This window comes from Geotrypetes seraphini, chromosome 7 (genome assembly GCF_902459505.1).
Source record: "Geotrypetes seraphini chromosome 7, aGeoSer1.1, whole genome shotgun sequence".
Classification (NCBI taxonomy): domain Eukaryota; kingdom Metazoa; phylum Chordata; class Amphibia; order Gymnophiona; family Dermophiidae; genus Geotrypetes; species Geotrypetes seraphini.
Genome location: NC_047090.1, coordinates 56,900,660 through 56,919,374, shown reverse-complemented (window position 1 = coordinate 56,919,374; position 18,715 = coordinate 56,900,660). Strand labels below are relative to the sequence as shown.

General features: G+C 41.5%; 1 protein-coding gene across 2 annotated transcripts in view; it reads left to right on the top strand.

Annotated features, from left to right (window-relative positions):
* FBLN1 (fibulin 1) overlaps positions 1–18,715 on the top strand; it is a 338,157-nt gene that overhangs the window by 270,782 nt on the left and 48,660 nt on the right. For both annotated transcript variants that reach the window (XM_033951176.1, XM_033951177.1), the window contains exon 14: positions 6,199–6,322. In XM_033951176.1, coding sequence (XP_033807067.1) covers positions 6,199–6,322 — 124 coding nt within the window. The remainder of the gene's footprint in view (positions 1–6,198; positions 6,323–18,715) is intronic.

Below are 18,715 nucleotides of genomic sequence, written 5' to 3'. Positions count from 1 at the left end.
TGGTGATTAGAGATTAAAAAACACTGACTACAGTTGACTGAACATTGGAAGGGGAGGGAGGTATTTTTGCCTGTTTTTGAACCAAAGCTTAAAATGTATTAAACTAGAATGGCTTTACTTTGATATTCTTCTACATTGCTACAAGCCCCCTATTACTGAAGCATGCACTTGTTCAATGATAAACCACCGAATCTGCTCAAACTGATGACTCTAGTTTGACAAGAAAATGTCAAACTAGAGGAGCAGTAATTGTCTTCAATCTGCAGCGATGCTTGCTGAGACTTAATTTCATAGATCTGATGGAACGACCAATATATATTTTATCACAAGGACATAAAATAACATAAATAACATAAGATGAATCACATGCAGTATAAGATCTTAAACCATATATCCTAGATATAAAAGGGGTGAGTCCATTATGAAATCTGTAAAGATATACTACAGGCTTTGCATTGTCCATAAGACTGATGGAAGCCATTAGTTCATATTGCATCATGATGTAGTAAAGATTGCACTACATTAACCCTAATGTTGCGGCCCCTGGAATATTACATTACATTACATTAGTGATTTCTGTTCCGCCTGTGCCTTGCGGTTCTAAGCGGATTACAGTTAAAAGAGATCAGGACATTACCGAGAGAATTACATTACAATGATTTAAATAAATTATATGTTGTGGTATAGAAATACAAGTATAAGATATCTGAATTTATCAATAGAATAACTTGACAGGGTTCAAGTAGTTACAAGGTTCAGTAGGGAAAACAATATAGGCAACTGAAGAAAGATACCTAACTTTGAAGGAATCAGTTGAGTGGATACCTAAGGGAGATGCTTATTTAGGAGAAGGTTAAATGGATACCTAAGGGAGATACTTATTTAGGAGTTTGGATATTTTTGGTAAATGAGGTTCAAGGGGATGACTAGTGTGTTATTTGCTGGGGAGAGTGCATGTGCGATTGGGGAGGGGAATATTAAGTAAGGATGTGTTTTTTGAAAAGAAATGTTTTGATTTCTTTCCGAAACACTTTGATGTCTGTTATTTTGATCATCAGTTTGGTGATGGTGGGGTCAATTTTCGCTGCCTGAGTTGCTAGAAGGCTGTCGTAAAGTTTCTTATGTCGGGTACCATTATGAGGGGGGAAGGTGAAAAGATTCTGAGTTCTTCTTGATCTGGGTAGTCGGTAGCGGCAAAAACAGTTGTTCAGGTAATTGGGGGCCATATCATGGGTTACTTTGAAAAGTAAGCAGTAGAGTTTGAATTGAGTTCTTGCTTTTATCGGAAGCCAGTGAGAGTCTACATAGGCGGGTGTGACGTGGTCGAATTTGCTGAGCGAGTAGATGAGTCTGATAGCTGTGTTCTGAACGGTCTTTAGTTGTTTTATCATAGTATTTGGGCAAGGTAGGTAGAGGCTGTTGTAGTAATCTAAGGAGCTGAGTATGAGGGATTGTACAATGATCTTGAAGTGTTCTTTGGAAAATAATTTTCTTATTTTTCTTAGGTTTCGCATGGTGAAGAATGCTTTTTTTATGGTTTTGTGTATTTGTGTTTGCATTGTGCAGCCTCTGTCTAGGTGTGTTCCCAGAATTTTGAGAGTATTCTGTATTGGATATTTGATTGTGTTTACTTCTAGTTCTGTTAGGGATGGTTTTTGTTCCTTCTCTAGTAGTAGGAATTTGGTTTTCTCCGCATTCAGTTTTAACTTTGTGGTTCGTCATCCATTTTTCTACAGTTTCCAATGTTGTTTTCAGGCGTCCGTTGGAGGTGGGGTCTTGGATGTCGAAGGGGAGGAGGATGGTTATATCATCCGCGTAGCTGAAGGATGTAATGGCCGTGCCTAGGGATGCTATGAAGAGGTTGAAAAGTATGGGCGATAGAGGGGATCCTTGTGGAACTCCGCAGGGGTTTGACCATGAGTCGGATAGAAGATCATTTGACTTGACTCTGTATGATCTTGTTTTGAGGAATCCTTGGAACCAGTTGAGTACATTACCTGATATTCCTATGGCATCTAGTATCTGGAGTAGTATGGAATGGTCAACTAAGTCGAATGCTGCTGAAAGATCGAGTTGGATGATTAGTAACTTATTTCCTTTGCTGAGGTGCTGACGGGCTATGTCTAGTAGGGAAACCAGAAGTGTTTCAGTACTGTGATTGGTTCTGAATCCGGATTGAGTAGGGTGTAGGATGTGATGGTCTTCTAGGTAATTGGTGAGATATTGTGCTACTAGACCCTCTGACGTATAGAGGTATAGAAGCGATTGGTCTATAATTTGTTGGGCTGTCGTTTGGGCCTTTGGGGTCTTTTAGTATGGGAGTAATTATGATTTCGCCAAGTTCCGGAGGGAACTGACCTTCCCTTAGGGTGGTTTGCAGCCATAGCTTGAGACCAGCTGTGAATTTAGTGGACACTGTAGCTAGTAGATAAGGGGGACAATTGTTCAAATCACATGAAGATTTGCTGTATTTTTTGTACAGCCGGTCTAGGTCTGACCATTGTGTCGTTGGGAAGTCGGTCCAGATCCTATCTGCTGAGGTGGCTTCGTCTTTTGTGGGTTTTGTTAGTATCTCTTCTAAGATGTTTCGAGAGTTGTTGAATGTGGATCTGATTGTGATGATTTTGTGTTTGAAATGGTCCGCTAGTTGGGAGGCTGTTGGAGTTTGGTTTCCTAGGGTGGCGAGGTGGGGTTTGGTATCAGTGAGATTTCTGACAAGGTTGAAAAGTTTTTTTGTGTCCGGTTTATCGGTGCCAATGAGTTTGGAGTAGTAGTCTGTTCTTTTTTCCTTCAGTTTGATTTTGTATTGTTTGATTTGGTGTCTCCATTTTGTTTTGGTGTGGTCTTGTTTCTGTTTTTTCCATGTCCTTTCTAATTGTCTGCATTGTCTTTTTAGGTGTAGGAGTTCGGCGTCAAACCATTTGTCTGATGGTCTGCATATTTTATTTTTTGTTTTTAGTGGTGCTAGTTTGTTTAAAGCGGATTCACTTGTGGAGCGCCAGATGTTTATGAATCCTTTGGGATTGTTTATGTCTATTTCTGGGTCTACTGTGTCCCAGAATGTGGTAGGTTCGATTTTCTTTCTGGACTTGAAGCTTGTTGTGTGTGGTGTGGGTTTGTTGTTATTCTGCACCCAGTTAATTGTGAAGGTGTACTTGTAATGGTCAGACCATAAGGTGGGATGCCATGAGCCATTGGTGATGTGGATGTTTTGTGTGTTAAGGTTGGGGGAAGTGTAAGCAGCTATATCAAGTTGATGGCCCTTTTCATGCATGGGTTCGGGATTGAGTATCTGGTAAGATAGGGTGTTGAGGTATGAAAGAATGTCCGCTACTTGTTTGGAGGTGTGGTCTTCTAAGTGGAGATTGATGTCTCCTAGGATCAGGTTATGTGTGGAGGAGAGGGAATGCTGGAGGATAAATTCTTCGAGTTTTTGTTTAGAGGTGTTCCATTTTCCTGGTGTGACATAGCAGAGAAGGCAGTTCAGAGTTCCTGTGAGAGTGTTGTCAGAAAGTTGGCAGGCTAGAAGGTCTAGGTGGGGGGTGGAGTGCATGGCTAGGACTTTAATGTTGAAGTTGTTTTTTGCAATGATTGCTAGACCTCCTCCTCTTCTCTTTTCTCTACATACTAGCTTTAGTTTGTATCCGTTTGGGCAGAATTCAGTAATGCTAGGGTCTGAGTCAGAAGTGAGCCAGGTTTCGGCTAGGAAGAGGCAACCTAGATTATCTTTGATCAGCCAGTCTTTGATTAGTTCTGTCTTTGGGTTGATAGATCGTATATTCATATATGCGCATGCTATTGGTGTGAATTTTATGAGAGGGTGAGTAGTTAGTGTATTGATTAGTGTTCTGGAAGGTGTTTGAAGTTTTTGTGATCTTGTCTTAGGTTTTGTTGGGGGTCTTTTTCCCCAGATTGTGAGAATGTTTTCGTGGTTGGATGATGGACAAGGTGTCAGGGTTCTGGGGGTTTGGACTTTCCTGTTGGGTTGAACCAGTCTTTGTATTGTTGTGAGGATGGGTATAGAATGTGTGTGGTATCCTGCAGTTTTCCATTTCTCTATGAGTAGGGAGAGCAGTAGTAGGACTAGGATGAGTTTAAATGTGCGTGTTGCCATTTTTGTGTGTAAAAAGGGGTGTTGGTTCTGGAGTTCTTTGCTCTATTGGTGTTATCTGTCTCTTTGGATTGCCTATGCCTGAGTGGTGAGAGTTGTTCTTAGTGCTCTTAGATGTTTAAACAGGATAGTATGAGATGAATACAACAATTACAATATTACAAGGTACAACCAACAAAATTAAGTATAGCAATATTACAAGGTAATATACAATATTACAAGGTAAAACCAACCGATTAAGTATAGCAAGGTATACCAACTGTTAAGTATAACTAGGTACAGCAGGTTAGTTGAGAATGAAGCTAACTGATACCCTGATCCTGGCGGGGGACAGGTTTTACAAATTAAGTATAACAAGGTTTACCCACGAATTAATTTTAACAAGGTATTCCAACCTTTGCGTATGGTAAGGTATAGCAACAAGTTAGTTGTGCTTAAATCTAATGATTACCTGATTGGAGCCTGTTATTTTGTTAGCTTCAGAATCCAACTGTCGTCACTGCAGGCGCTTCACAAAGGCGCGCACTAAGGCGCATGCGCCTTCGTCGGCGCGCCAAACAGCTGAGCGCTGTTGGCGCTGTGCTCTTTTAAATGTTCCCTTTCGGTCAGGGAGAGGGGCGGAACAGGGCTCCCACGCTGCCTCTCCTCGGGAACAATCTGGACACGCTGTCTACCGCTGGTGGCCTGAAAGGGGGCCCGGCTGGCTGCTGTGCTCTTTTAAATGTTCCCTTTCGGTCAGGGAGAGGGGCGGAGCAGGGCTCCCACGCTGCCTCTCCTCGGAAACAATCTGGACACGCTGTCTCCCGCTGGTGGCCTGAAAGGGGGCCCGGCTGGCTGCTGTGCTCTTTTAAATGTTCCCTTTCGGTCAGGGAGAGGGGCGGAGCAGAGTCCCAATTTAAAAACTGAGTAAAATTCCAAAGTATGAAAGTGGCTTTGTACAATTATAGCCACCTGGGCTGACAATACTGAATGTCTCAATACACATACATGTTGCTCCATTCTCTGTTTCTGTGACATAGACTTCAATAACAAATCTCTGTTAGGAAACAGGGTCCTGTGATAAGCCCTGTGCTGGTGGGTCCTTACCCTGCTATGGTTGGTTTACCCCAGGGTTCTATCTTAGGACCTTTCTCTACACCTCTTCCCTAGGTGCTCTGATTTCCTCCCATGGCTTCCAGTATCACCTATATGCTGATGACTCCCAGATCTACCTTTTAACACCTGAAATTTCACCTAAAGTCTCTGCTTGTTTGGCTGACATGGCTGCCTGAATGTCCTGCCATCTATCTGAAACAAAATATGTTCAAGACTGAGCTGCTGCTCCTCCTGAGCTGGTCCTCTTTCCTCCTAAACCCTCTGCTCCTCCTCCTCCTTTCTCCATCTCAGTAAATAATACTGTCATTGTTCCAGTCTCCTCTGCTCTCAACCTTGGAGTGGTCTTCAATTCCGACCTCTCATTTTCTACGCATATCCAACAAGCTGCTAAGACCTGTCTCTTCTAACTCTTCAATATCACCAAAATTCACCCCCTTCCTCTCTGAGCACACTACCTGTCTGCTCTTGTGGATTGTTCATTGTCTGTTCCCACTGTTTTCTTTGCTGCTCAGTACCCGTGGGTTCCTCTTCTGTGGACTTTTGGTGATGTTAGGTATTCAGACATGCCATATGTGACGTAGTGGTTAAAGCTAAAGTCTCAGCACCCTGAGGTTATGGGTTCAAATTCAGCGCTGCTCCCTGTGACCCTGGGCAAGTCACTTAATCCTCCACTGCCCCAGGTACATTAGATCAAAGTTTCTCAACTTCTTCAAGCCAAGTACCCCCTATGTCTAACAAATATCAACTGAGTACTCCTACCCAGGCTCCACCCCAGTCCCGCCCAAGCTCTGCCCCTAACCCCATCACCATAATAATAGTACTAATTTTACAATGCAATTTCTTCTATCCATTTGCATGCCCGTCACCTTTATTATATGGAAATATGCCTCATGCATATTCATTAGAAATATCTTGAAACCTGACTGACTGGGGGTCCTCCAGGACAGGTTTAAGAACCACTGTGCTGATTTTTATTTCACTTTATTTTGCAGATAACAATGAATGCCTTACAGGACTTCACAACTGCTCAGTCACAGAGACATGCTTCAACATTCAAGGCAGTTATCGCTGTCTCAATTTTGAATGCCCAGAAAATTACCGCAAATCAGGAGAAACGTAAGTAAATTAACATTTGGCTAGCAAAACTGCTGGAAACACTTCATTATAGAATCTGCAATTTATGATATTACAATAGTTTGGACAGAATGGGACGGAGCTGTGATTTACTGTATGAATTTACTTTATAAAATATACATGTATACATTTGGGGGAGCAAATCTATACAGTGCACCAAACTTTAGGTGCTGTTGTTCATAGCTTTCAATCCTGGTGGGGGAATGTTGCTTTGTGGGGAGGATGTAAGATAGGGCACTAATGTTAAAATGATAAATTTTTTTTATGTGTGCTGTTACACAGGGTTGTACAGTTTTTTCCTGGACTGCCATGTTGATTTACGTTATGTTGGTTGTCATCAGTGAAATTGTTTCAACCTAAAAGCAGACTGAAGTCCCACCTTTTTGATATAGCCTTCAATCCATAACCCTATTCTCTACTGTAGATTAACTATTCCCCATAACTGTATCCCCACCCTGGCACCCTGTTTGTTTTGTCTGTTTAGATCAGTGTCTCTCAAACTTTCTCGAGCCGGGGCACACTAAAGGTACTGGCCACGGCTCAAGACACCTGGGAGTGCGCAGACGTTGCCGTGATGACATCATGTGTATGCGTGACATCATCACGTCGACATTCGCACATGCGCAGAGGTCTTCCAGACAGGTCCCGAGACGCACGCTAATAGGGGGTGCCAACAGGGAAGAGGGTGGGAGAGGAAAGGCACTGGCGCCGGCTGATTGCCTACAGCAGTGTTTCTCAACTACTTCAAGCTAAGTACCCCAACCACAGACCTCCCAAGCTCCGCCCCCTTTACTAATTGTAATGCAATTTTTTCCTTTCATTTTTCATATACACACATTATACACATTAGAGATATAAATTCTCAAAACTGACACATTTCAATGACTATATTGAAAATAAAATCATTTTCCCTACCTTTGTTGTCTGGTGACTTTTTTTTTCTGTGCTTTTAACTATATTTCTAGGGCCTTCTTATCCATTGACTATTTTTTTCTCCTTTTTCACTTTCTGCCCTTCATCCATCTTTGTTTCTAACAAAAAACAGGTATAATATATCCTATATTGGAAGTCAGTAAAGTCGTTTTGTGAAATTAGAGAAGACTGACTAAAATAAACAGTAGTCTCAAGAGAGTGATCCTATATTTTGAATGCGCTCAGAGAAGTGAAACTCTAAAGAGGTAACACCCTCTTGGAACAAGAGTTTACCATCCAGTCATAGCGTACTTGATATTTAAGAATCACTCTCTGAGATATAGTAGGCACTTTTATATTCTTAAATGTTGTAAAAATCCAATCTTGGTTTTTTTTATATAAATGTATTTGCATTTGAAAAATCACTGGAACATTGATTAAACCTCACTTATCTTTTGAGGAATAATTCTATAGGGTCCCAACGTGGCCCCATTTCGACATCTGCTTCAGGAGACCCAGTTGTAGATTTATATAGCTCTCATTTGGCAATTAAAGGCTGACAAAAAATTTAGATGTCCGTGAATGTTGATCTGCAATGCAAAGTTCAGTGTTAAAGACCACCCATGCCATGTAAGCTGGAAACTTCCTAGCTACACTGCTATGTGGCATTGTAACTTTTCTGGCTAACCATGAAAGAAGAGGAGCACTAAAAGGTTACTACCGCTCACAAAAAATCACTCAATGATTCCAATCGAAGGAGAACACTGCCCGACACTCCAGCTTTAAAATGGAGGGGGAGTGGTTCCGTACGTTGTGTTACGTGATGACAACACACTCATACTGACAGAAAGAGTCAATAAAGTAAGTTGAAATCCACACTGTGACATGACATTGTGAATGAAAAATCATTTTCAAAGGAAGGCTACCCATTCTATTTCGTTGTTAAGTCCATATGGATGAAGCGTATTTAAAATGTATATCCATTTTTGCTTTTTCCAAAGTATTTGCGCTACATCTCCACCGCTAGTGTTAATTACTGTATCTAATACTGAGAATCTCAGGTCTGCCGGGTCATGCTGATGATTGAGCCAATGTTGTACCAGGGGAGCTTTATCCATTTTTGGCATTACATTCAATTTTTCTGCTTTCTTCTCAAAATTTACTTTTCCATGTCTTACCTTCCCTTCCTATCTCTCTTTTCTTCCCTCCCCATTTCCATTGTCTGACATCTCTCTCCTTCCCCCCCCCCAGTAGTCCGACATCTCTCTCCTTCCCTCCCTCCTCCCAGAGGTCTGACATCTCTCTCCTTCCTTTCCTCCCTTCCCAGTCTGGCATCTTTCTCCTATCCTTCCCATAATATAGCATTTCTCTTTACTACTACTACTATTATTATTTCTATAGCGCTACCAGATTCTCCTCCTTCCTCCTGGTCTGGTATTTCTCCCTTCCTTTAGTCATCTCTCCTCCCCCACCAGTATAATATTTCTCTCTCCCTTCCTCCTTTCTATCCCCTGCAGTCCCTCTCCCTTCCCTTCCTCCTTTCTGGCCTCCCTCCCAGTCCAACATTTCTCTCTTCCTCCGGCATGCTTCTCCAGTCCTCCTTCCCTCCCCTAACCAACATCTCTCTGTCTCTCTCTCTTTTCATTAGTTCAACTTTTCAATCTCTGTCCTCTCCCTGAGTGTTACATTTCTCCTTCCCTCCTATCCTCCCCATCCATCTTGCCCTCTCCATGAGTCAACACTTTCTGCCTCCTGCACGTTTTCTCTCTCTGTTCTTGCCTCGTTCCTCGAGTGGCATCCTTCCTTCCCACCCCACAACCCAACCCAACATGCTCTCTCCCATCATCCCCTCTAGTGTGTAGCACCTTTCCTTTCCCTCCCCTTCCTCTAGATCCAGCAGTACCTCTTCTCCCTTCCCTTTCCCTCCCCGGTCCAACAGTACCCTTTCTCCATTCCCTCCTCCCCTGTCCAGCAGTACCCCTTCTCCCTTCCCTCCTCCCCCTGTCCAGCAGTAACTCTCCTTCCCTCCCCATGTCCAGCAGTACCCCTTCTCCCTCTTCCCCCTGCGACAGTAACTCTCCTCCCTTCCCTTTCCCTCCTCCCCTGTCAAGCAGTACCCCTTCTCCCTTCCCTCCCCCCCTATCCAGCAATAATTTGCCTCCTTTCCCTTTCCCTCCTCCCATGTCCAGAGGTACCCCTTCTCCCTTCCCTCCCCCCTCCAGCAGTACCTCTCCTCTCTCTAGGGGCAGCTCACTGTGTACTTTTAACTTCGCACACAGCTGCCGCTAGCATTAGTTTAGCCTCGGTTTCATCAGGCAGCCTCGGGGACTTTGCTAGGCCGGCTCACCTCGCATCATTGAAGCACAGTTTGCGATATACTGGTTTAGATTATAAGCTCCTTCGAGCAGAAACTGTCATCTTTGTGACTCTATACAGTGCTGCATATGTCTGGTAGTGCTCTAGAAATAATTAATAGTAGTAGTAGTAGTAAAAGGGATGGATGGAGAAGAGACAGCTTAGGGGTAATGTGATAGAGGTCAATAAAATGCTGAGCGAAGTGGAATCGCTTATTTACTCTTTCCAAAAATAGTAGGACTAGGGGGCATGTGATGAAGCTACTAAGTAGTAGGTTTAAAACAAACCGAAGAAAATATTTCTTCACACAATATGTAATTAAACTCTGGAATTTGTTGCCAGAGAAAGTGGTGAAATCAGTTACTTAGTAGGGTTTTAAAAAGGTTTGGATAATTTCCTAAAAGAGAAGTTCATAGGACATTATTGAGATGGCTTGGGTAAATCCACTGCTTATTTCTAAGATAAGCAGCATAATTTTTTTTACTCTTTGGGACCTGGGTGTTGGAAACAGTATAGCTTGATGGACCTTCAATCTGTCCCAGTATGGCAATTCTTATGTACTTATGTAAAATGCAGTCTGCTGAGTAGGAATTTTATAACGGCATCTGGGCTCCCACATTCCATAATGGAGTACTAGCATAAGTCAACATTTACACACCAACATTGAGGAGTGCTCATTTATCCCATGTCAATAGCAGCCATAAATGCATGCACATAAATGTAGAACTGTAGCACATAAATGACGGTATTCTTTAATCTACGTGTATAAAATTGTGAATGCTCCCTTGCTTTTACTGATTTGCAACTTGCTCACATCATAGAATACTACCGAGTACTCACATAGCAATAATGTATGTAAATTTTACATTCACCTGTGTACTTATATTTTATAGTCAGCACAAAAGTGGTGCTTACATTCAGGCACCACAGGTTATAGAATAAGAGGGATGGAGGACAAGTGGTTCCTCTATAAGTTAATTTACAACTTGGCACTTGTGTACAGGGACCTTTACCTTTTTTTACCTCACATAAAACACTTGGTCCGAGATAAGTGCAGCTGTAGCAAAATTACTGACCTGTAGTTGGTGTTCAGGACAGCAGGTATAGTCTCACATTTGGTGAAACCAGTATCCACCATGAAACCAGCATTGACAGTAAAAAAAAAAAAAAGTGTAGTGTCACTTTAAATTTTAAGGATGCCCATACTGCATGCATGCTGGTGATTCCTTCCCATCTGACATTGGTTCGTGGGACCTGCAGTTCATAGTTTTCCACAGAGCTGAGGAGCATGTTTTTCAAGTTCTTTTAAAATGTGTCAAACATTTTTCCATTTTTGTGCTTTCCCTGCAAGATTTTTCATCAGTTTTGTCATAAATAGTTGTTTTCTTTTTAGTAGTATTTTTTAAAATTTAGTAATTTTATAGCATTTCCATACACATAGAAATCAAGTTAGGAAAGAAGAAAGAAAACCAATACATAACATTACCACACCTTGAAAATACTACACACCCTCGTCTTGAGAGAAATTTTACCATTTTTTCCCCAGAAGAAATTCAGAAAAGGAAAACAAGACATATCGGAGCAGATTCTATAAAGGACATCTAACTTTAGGCGTCAACAGACTTAGGCATTCAAATAAAGTGGATAATGAGTCCAATTAACAACTTTAACAAGAAGTAATTGAAAGTTAGATGTCCAAAAGCTGGATGCGATTCACAAAATAAGTGTCCACAATTTCATGGATGCCCATCGGAAAAAGCTGCGCCAAATGAGATAGGCATGGGTGTGGCTTCGATATAGACATCCATTTAAAGAATCGCATGTTACTGAGCATGCTAACGCCTAAAATGTAGGCACTACAAAAGCAGGTCTACTTTTGAGCGTGAGTTGGGCGCTAGGTAGGCAGGTCACAAGGAGCAGTAGGGGATTTGAACCAACAATGTCAGGGTGCTAAGGCTTTAGCTCTAACCACTGCACCACACACACTCAGATAGTAAACTGCATGTCAATTCTAAAGCCAAGCTTATATTCTCTTGACACCTATCCCATGACTCTTTAATTTTCTCAGGAGCCTGTCATGAGGAACTTTACCAAAAGCTTTCTCAAAATCTAGATACACTACATCAACCGGCTCACCTTTATCCACATGTTTATTCACACCTTCAAAGGAGTCAAGCAAATTGGTGAGGCAAGATCTCCCTCGGGTGAACCCATGCTGACTCTGTCTCGTTAAATCATGTTTATCTATGTGTTCCACAATTTTATTTTTTATAATTGTTTCCACCATTTTGCCCGGCCCTGAAATCAAACTTACCAGTCTGTAATTTCCCAGATCTCCCCTAGAACCCTCCAATATTAAGGTACTACAGATGATTTTAACGACAGGTTACAGATCATTAACAGCAGGTCAGCAATTTCATGTTTGAGTTCTTTTAGTACCCTGGGATGTATACCATCCAGTCCAGGTGATTTATCAGTTTTTAACTTGTCATTGTTGTGCAGGGAACCTTTATATATTAATAACAGCAGACTTTTGGACATGTGCTTTCCTGTGTATGTTTGAGGGATAAACATTGCACGCTATAAAAGAAGCCATTCAATGTTGTTATGCTCGTAGCTCATCTGCAGACTGTTAAGGGGCTACTTGGTTTGTGAGAGACTAAAGTATACAGTTTCTATCCATGGTGAATATCTTTTCTTTACTAAAAAATATTATATGTAGTTTTAATAGAAGTTGGAGTGTGTTCTATTCTCTTTATAGAAATTCTTGGGTTGTCAAAAGTTTTGCACTGGCCTGTTGTAGGGTACAACTAGGCAGAACACTGTTGTAGTAGAAAGGATTTGTGAAATAGAAATAAGTCTGGAAAATTCACTCCACCAGATAATTTAGGCAATTTCAGTTTAGTCAAAGAGATTCTTGGGGTTTTATTATTCCAGAGAAAGCAAGAAAATAATCTTTCCAAAGACTTATAAAAGGAATGTGGAAATAAAATGGGGAACATACTTAGCAAATAATTAATTTTCAGAACAATCACCATTTTCAGAGAGTCCGACCTGCCCCACCATGAAAATTAAGAGGAGACCAGGGCATAATTGCATCTTTGATCTTATCCAGGAATTTATCCATATTCATTTTAGAGGATGTTAATAAGTTCTATTACAATATCGCTCCATGGTGTGACCTCACCTGGAGTATTGTGTTCAATTCTAGTCTCCATATCTCAAGAAAGATATAGCAGCACTTTTAAAGTTCAAAGAAGCGCGACCAAGATGATAAAGAAGATGGAACTCCTCTTGTATGAGGAAAGACTAAAAAGGTTAGGGCTCTTCGGCTGAGGGAAGATAAGATTGAAGTCTACAAAATCCTGAGTGGAGTAGAATGGGTACAAGTAGATCGATTTTTCACTCTGTCAAAAAAATTACAGAGTAGGGGACACTCAAAGAAGTTACAGGGAAATACATTTAAAACCAATTGGAGGAATTTTTTTTTTCACTCAGAGAATAGTTAAGCTCTGGAAAACGTTGCCAGAGGATGTGGTAAGAGTGGATAGCGTAGCTGGTTTTAAGAAAGGTTTGGACAATTTCCCGGTGGAAAAGTCCATAGTCTGTTATTGAGAAAGACAAGGGGGAAGCCACTGCTTGCCCTGTATTGGTAGCATGGAATGTTGCTACTCCTTGGGTTTTGGCCTGGTACTAATGACCTGGCTTGATGGACCATTGGTCTGACCCAGTAAGGCTATTCTTATGTTCTTATGGCCATGTTAGTCCACTTTTCAAGATAATATGTAGAAATAAATCAAAAACATAAAGGAACAAAAATAATTGGACTAACTTAATGTAGTTAATGATTAGATCTGAATGAATGAATACATTTTTTATTTTAAAAATTTCTACACTGCCTAAAACCTAAGCAGTTTACAAGGTAAACATACATAATCATGTATACACACATAATCAGTACAACATTATCTAATCACTCCTCCAAAGTTATCTAACTTATTAAAACTAACATAAGACTGCAGTAAAACAGATTGTCAAAATCTGAAACATCACTACCTAGTAAAAAGCTTTCACAAACAAATATGTTTTTAGATGCTTCTTAAACACTTTCACTAATCATCTTGCTTCTTTATAAAGAACAATATCACTTTAAATCAATAAGTAACTGATATTGTTTAGTGAACACTCAGACCCACAGCTGAGGTCCCAGTGAAAAAATCACGGAGCAGTTGTTTTGAGAGACCATCATAGTTGTTCACAGTCTCACCCACCATACAATAACTAAATAACATCAAATAAAATAAAATAAAACACATCTTGTCTTTACATAGTCTCAAATATCCTGGTAAAGCATTCCATTTAAGAGAACCTGCCACAGAAATAATGCCTGTTGCTTGTGTCTTTTTGTAGAGTTTCACCAAGCACCTCTATTGATAGCCTGATGGCAGATTCTGATTTGTTTTGCTACTAATGATTTAATGGAATATTAATACTTTCATTGTGATTAGATGAACATAATTATTTGTCAATTATTCTTATGCAATATTTTGTACATAGGGCAGGTATTGCATCTTTTCAACCATATTAAGCAATTTTGTCTGATGATTGTGACTATAAATACAGTAAAACCTTGGTTTATGAGCATAATTCGTTCCAAAAATATACTCGTAATCGAAAACACTCGTATATCAAAGCAAATTTCCCCATAAGAAATAATGGAAACTCAGACGATTCGTTCAACAACCCAAAATCTTTAATACAAAATACTGTATGTACTTGTATTGCAAGACCTTGCTTGTTTATCAAGTTAAAATTTAATAAAATGTTTTGCTTGTAAACACTTGCATACCAAGTTACTTGCAAACCAAGATTTTACCTTATATACTTCTGTGGCTTTTAAAATCTTACATGGGCTATTTACATCTTTGATTCCAATATCTTTTAATAATCAGAGATCTTCTGATTCAAGAAAAGTCTCAGAAATTTAAACTGTCCTTTCCATCTTTAAAAGGAATGAAATCTATTGGTAATAGTACTCGATCTTTCTCATATACTTTTACAGTGATTTGGAATGGGATTCCCCCTTGTGTTAGAAATCTTCTCTCCTTCCAAATTTTCTGTAAATCTATGAAAACACTTATTTCAACAGTTCTTAGAAAATTGTTCTAAGGAAAATTAGTTATCTTCTCTCTAGGATGTTGACTGAGGGTCTTCATTAATAGTTTATTTTCTCTCTAATCTAACTACTTTCACATCAATTATCGATTTTTATGTGAATTGAGTCGAGCTCCTTTTGGAGAGATAACATGATTTATAAATCCAAGATTTAGATTAGATTAGATACTTTGCCTTTCTAGAAGGAGCCACTGAAAAGTTCTCAACCCAACCAAAAAGTGAATGAGGTGAGGCCATGAAACTTACTTCACACTTTTGTTGACACTTCATTTCATATCATTGAAACAAAAAGTGTGGAATAACTTGTAAGTTTCATGGCTCCATGTCATTCTCTTCTTGGTTGGGCTGAGAACTTTTCAAAATTCCCTCATATCATTGGTAAGTACCAATGAGTTTTAAAGAGGAAATTTATATTACTACTTTCATTTAGTAAGATAGCAGTCAAAATAATCAACTTCCTATATCCTTCTGTATAGTTTTATTCAATTTGGTTTTGAATTGGCAGTTTTTTTCTGCTATTTTGAGCTTCCAATCCACTTAGAATCAGAGCTAGGATCTTCATTTGCAAATACAGTCAAACCTTGGTTTACGAGTGTTTTGCAAGACAAGCAAAACATTCTCTCAAATCGTGACTCGCAAACCAAGCATTGACTCGATTTGCAAGTCCCTCCGCCCACGAACTGGCATCGCCCCCCCCCTCCCGCGCAAACCGGCATCCTCGCCCACCCAAACTGAATGCTTCTCCGAGATAGAAGTGGGAGCCAGAAGGCCTTGAGCATGTGCAGATGCTCAAGGCCCAGTCGGGGGAGAGGCATGATCTCCGGGCACCGGCACCTCCTGTGGGTTGGTGCTGTGTGCCGATGCCACATTGGGGGTAAGCATTCAGTTCGGGCGGGGGATGCCGGTTTGCGGGAGTGGGGGGGTGGGAGGTCTTTTGGGAATGTGGTGGGGTGGAGCAGCGCCGGTGGCCGGGGGGAGGGGAGATGGAACGAATCAAGCGAGCTTCCCTTACTTCCTATGGGGAAACTCGCTTTGATATACGAGTAAATTGGTTTATGAGCATGCTTCTGGAATGAATTATGCTCGTAAACCAAGATTCCACTGTATTTGACTGGTTTTCCCCTATTAGAGATGCTTTTACTAAAGATTAGCTCATGTTATCTGCTACAGAACCAATTTTATTCTTTTGGGACTTGCTACAGATAACATATGCTAATCTTAGTAAAAGACTCTCTTAATCTAGTTATTACAGTGACAGTCCTTAGCTGATGGCCATTTATCATGGTTATTTCCAAGCACTGTGGGTCTGCAGCCCATGGTTCTTCCCCCCTCTGATGTCAACTTCCTATTCTTGGTTGGGGGACTAGCAGAGCCAGCGTCCACTTGCAGGTAGCCTGCAACCCCACAACAATCCATATACCTTCCTACTGCCTGAAGGAGGGGGTGCTCCGCCTCAGGTTCCTACCTTGCCAAGTATGCCACTGCTGCTACATAATGTCTATGGCTCCTTCCCCAAAAGGGGTGAATTCCGTTTCAACACTAGCTAGATACAGGAGATGGAATAAAAGTAAATAAATAGCCAAAGCTCAAACCATACAATGGCTTTCTATCAACAGGTAGTAGGTGTTAATTATGTATGAGAGGAAAAAGGATCTCAGAAACCTGCTCAGAAACTGATTAAATCACAAATATTTAAGGACTAGATTCACAAAGCAAACTGAGCGTGTACCAATCTGTTTGTGCCCCCGGCCTGATTCACTTACTTCTCTGCCAACTATCTTCCGATCTGTGCATGCAAATGAGGGCAATGGCATGCAAAGTAGGAAGGGACGCGATTCACTAAACAAAACCCTGCAACACCGACTGGGCTGGCCGATCAAAAAAAAAGCGACTGCTGAGGACCAGTCGCTGAAGCCCTTTCCGACTGCCTTCTGCTATCCTGCTCAGCCCCGATCTCCTGCAGACATGCCGTTCAGAAAACAATAATCCCCTTCCTTTTTATAGAAGACTGTGCAAAACCAGATCTGCTGAAGAGACCCAAGTGCCTGGCTGTGTAGCATGAGCGCTGTCACCTCAGACCCGGGAGATTCTTCTTACCCTGGAAGTGGCAGGTGTAGTATCTCCCAGGAGCGACATCGGAGCTCTGGGCCCTCTCTGAAGCCTGTGCTTCTTCAAACACACTTTTTGGACAGATCAGCCTCCTAAAAGCCAAGATCTGCAGTGGAGAGATCCTCGTTTCCCGGCAGCCTGCTCCCTGCAGATATCTGTGGCTTCTCTTCCCACCCACTGGTGTTACCGGTGTCAACTCCAGGGGCTTCTGCCTCCCCAGCCCCGACTCTCCCACCCTTCCCCGCAGTGTAAGCCCGTGGTTTTAACCCGCAGGATTAAGCGCGTTAAAACCACAGGCTCTAAAAAAAGATAAAGAAAAAAAAAATTCTGTGCCAAGCCCAGAGGTCCAGCGCATGCGTGCGGATCAAACAACAGCAATCCATGCAGGCAGATTGGTGTGTTCCTCCGATCACCCCCATCTGCATATTTTAGGTTCCAGGTTGATAAATCTAGCCCTAAGTCTGAGACTTAGTTCCAGATTTCAATCATGGATCCTACAAAAAAAACCTCTCGTATTTTCAAAACTAACACATTTGTGTATATTAAATCTTATTTCAAATTATGTCAAATTGACTTTTCTTATTTTATTATCACTATTTATTTATTTACTTAGTTTTATGAAAATCTTTAAAAATTTAACTTCCTCAGTCTCAATTATGTGTTAACCTTATTGATGCTTTATCTGTATTAGTTAATATAAATACCCTTTGGTGAACGTGTGCCTTAAGCACACCTACAACAAACAAGAGACAAAATTATACTCCAACCAAGAACTATATATAGCTTGATAGCCCCACTTCAAAGCTACCAACCTTATGAAGCAATGAATTTAAAACAAAAACCTCAAACTTATCTTAAATAACAGTCCACTCCCGACGGTACCCGGTTTGCCGAACATAGATCGGCTTCATCCGGGGAATTATTAAAGGACTGAAACTCAATGTTCATGTGCAAATGATTTTTCACCACTAGCAATTTATTGAGCCGCTTTCTGCATTTATGGCACCAATGCAATCTAAAGGGTTTTAAAAATATATTTTCTTGATAAATCTAAAGTTATCTTTTTTTCAAAATAACTCATAAAATGAGTATACATGCAAAATGAGACTATTTCTGCAGAATTAGGGTCATGCCACTTAAGTGAAGATAAGTTTCGTGGTGTCAGACTAATTCCCAATGCACATCTGTTCAGTGGTGTAGCGAGGGTGAGAGGTACCCGGGGCGGTGTCGCCCTTCCCATGCCCTCTTCTCTGCTCCCCATCCCTATTCGCTAGTGCTGCCCAATTCACGATTCAAATCGATTTAAAGCAAAAAAAAATCCGCTTTCTGATTCGGCTGACCCTCGCCCCCTAAAGCAGGAACAGCAGTGCTGCTCTTGCTGGCTGGCCGCTACCGCACCTGCTTTAGAGGGGGAGGGTCAGTCAGGAAGTGCTGGTGTCCGGTTTCCCCCCTGGCCTCCCCGCACCGTTTACCTTATATGAGCAGCCTGCAGAGAAGATTGCAGTGCTAGCGATCTTTGCAAACTGCTTCAGAGCTGTTTCCTCCGCTGCGATCCTGCCTCTGATGTCAGAAGATGGGTGGGACGCAGCAGAGGAAACAGCTCCAAAAGCAGTTTGCAAAGATCGCTAGCACCGCAATCTTCGCTGCAGGCTGCTCCTATAAGGTAAATGGTGCAGGGAGGCCAGGGGGGAAGCCGGACACCAGGGGGAACACGCAGGTCTTCCTGGGGGGGGGGGGTCAGGGGGTTCAGGCAGGCCTTTAAGGGGGGGAAAGCTTTCAAAGGATGGAGACATGCCTTCAAGGGGGAAACAGGCCTTCGGGGAT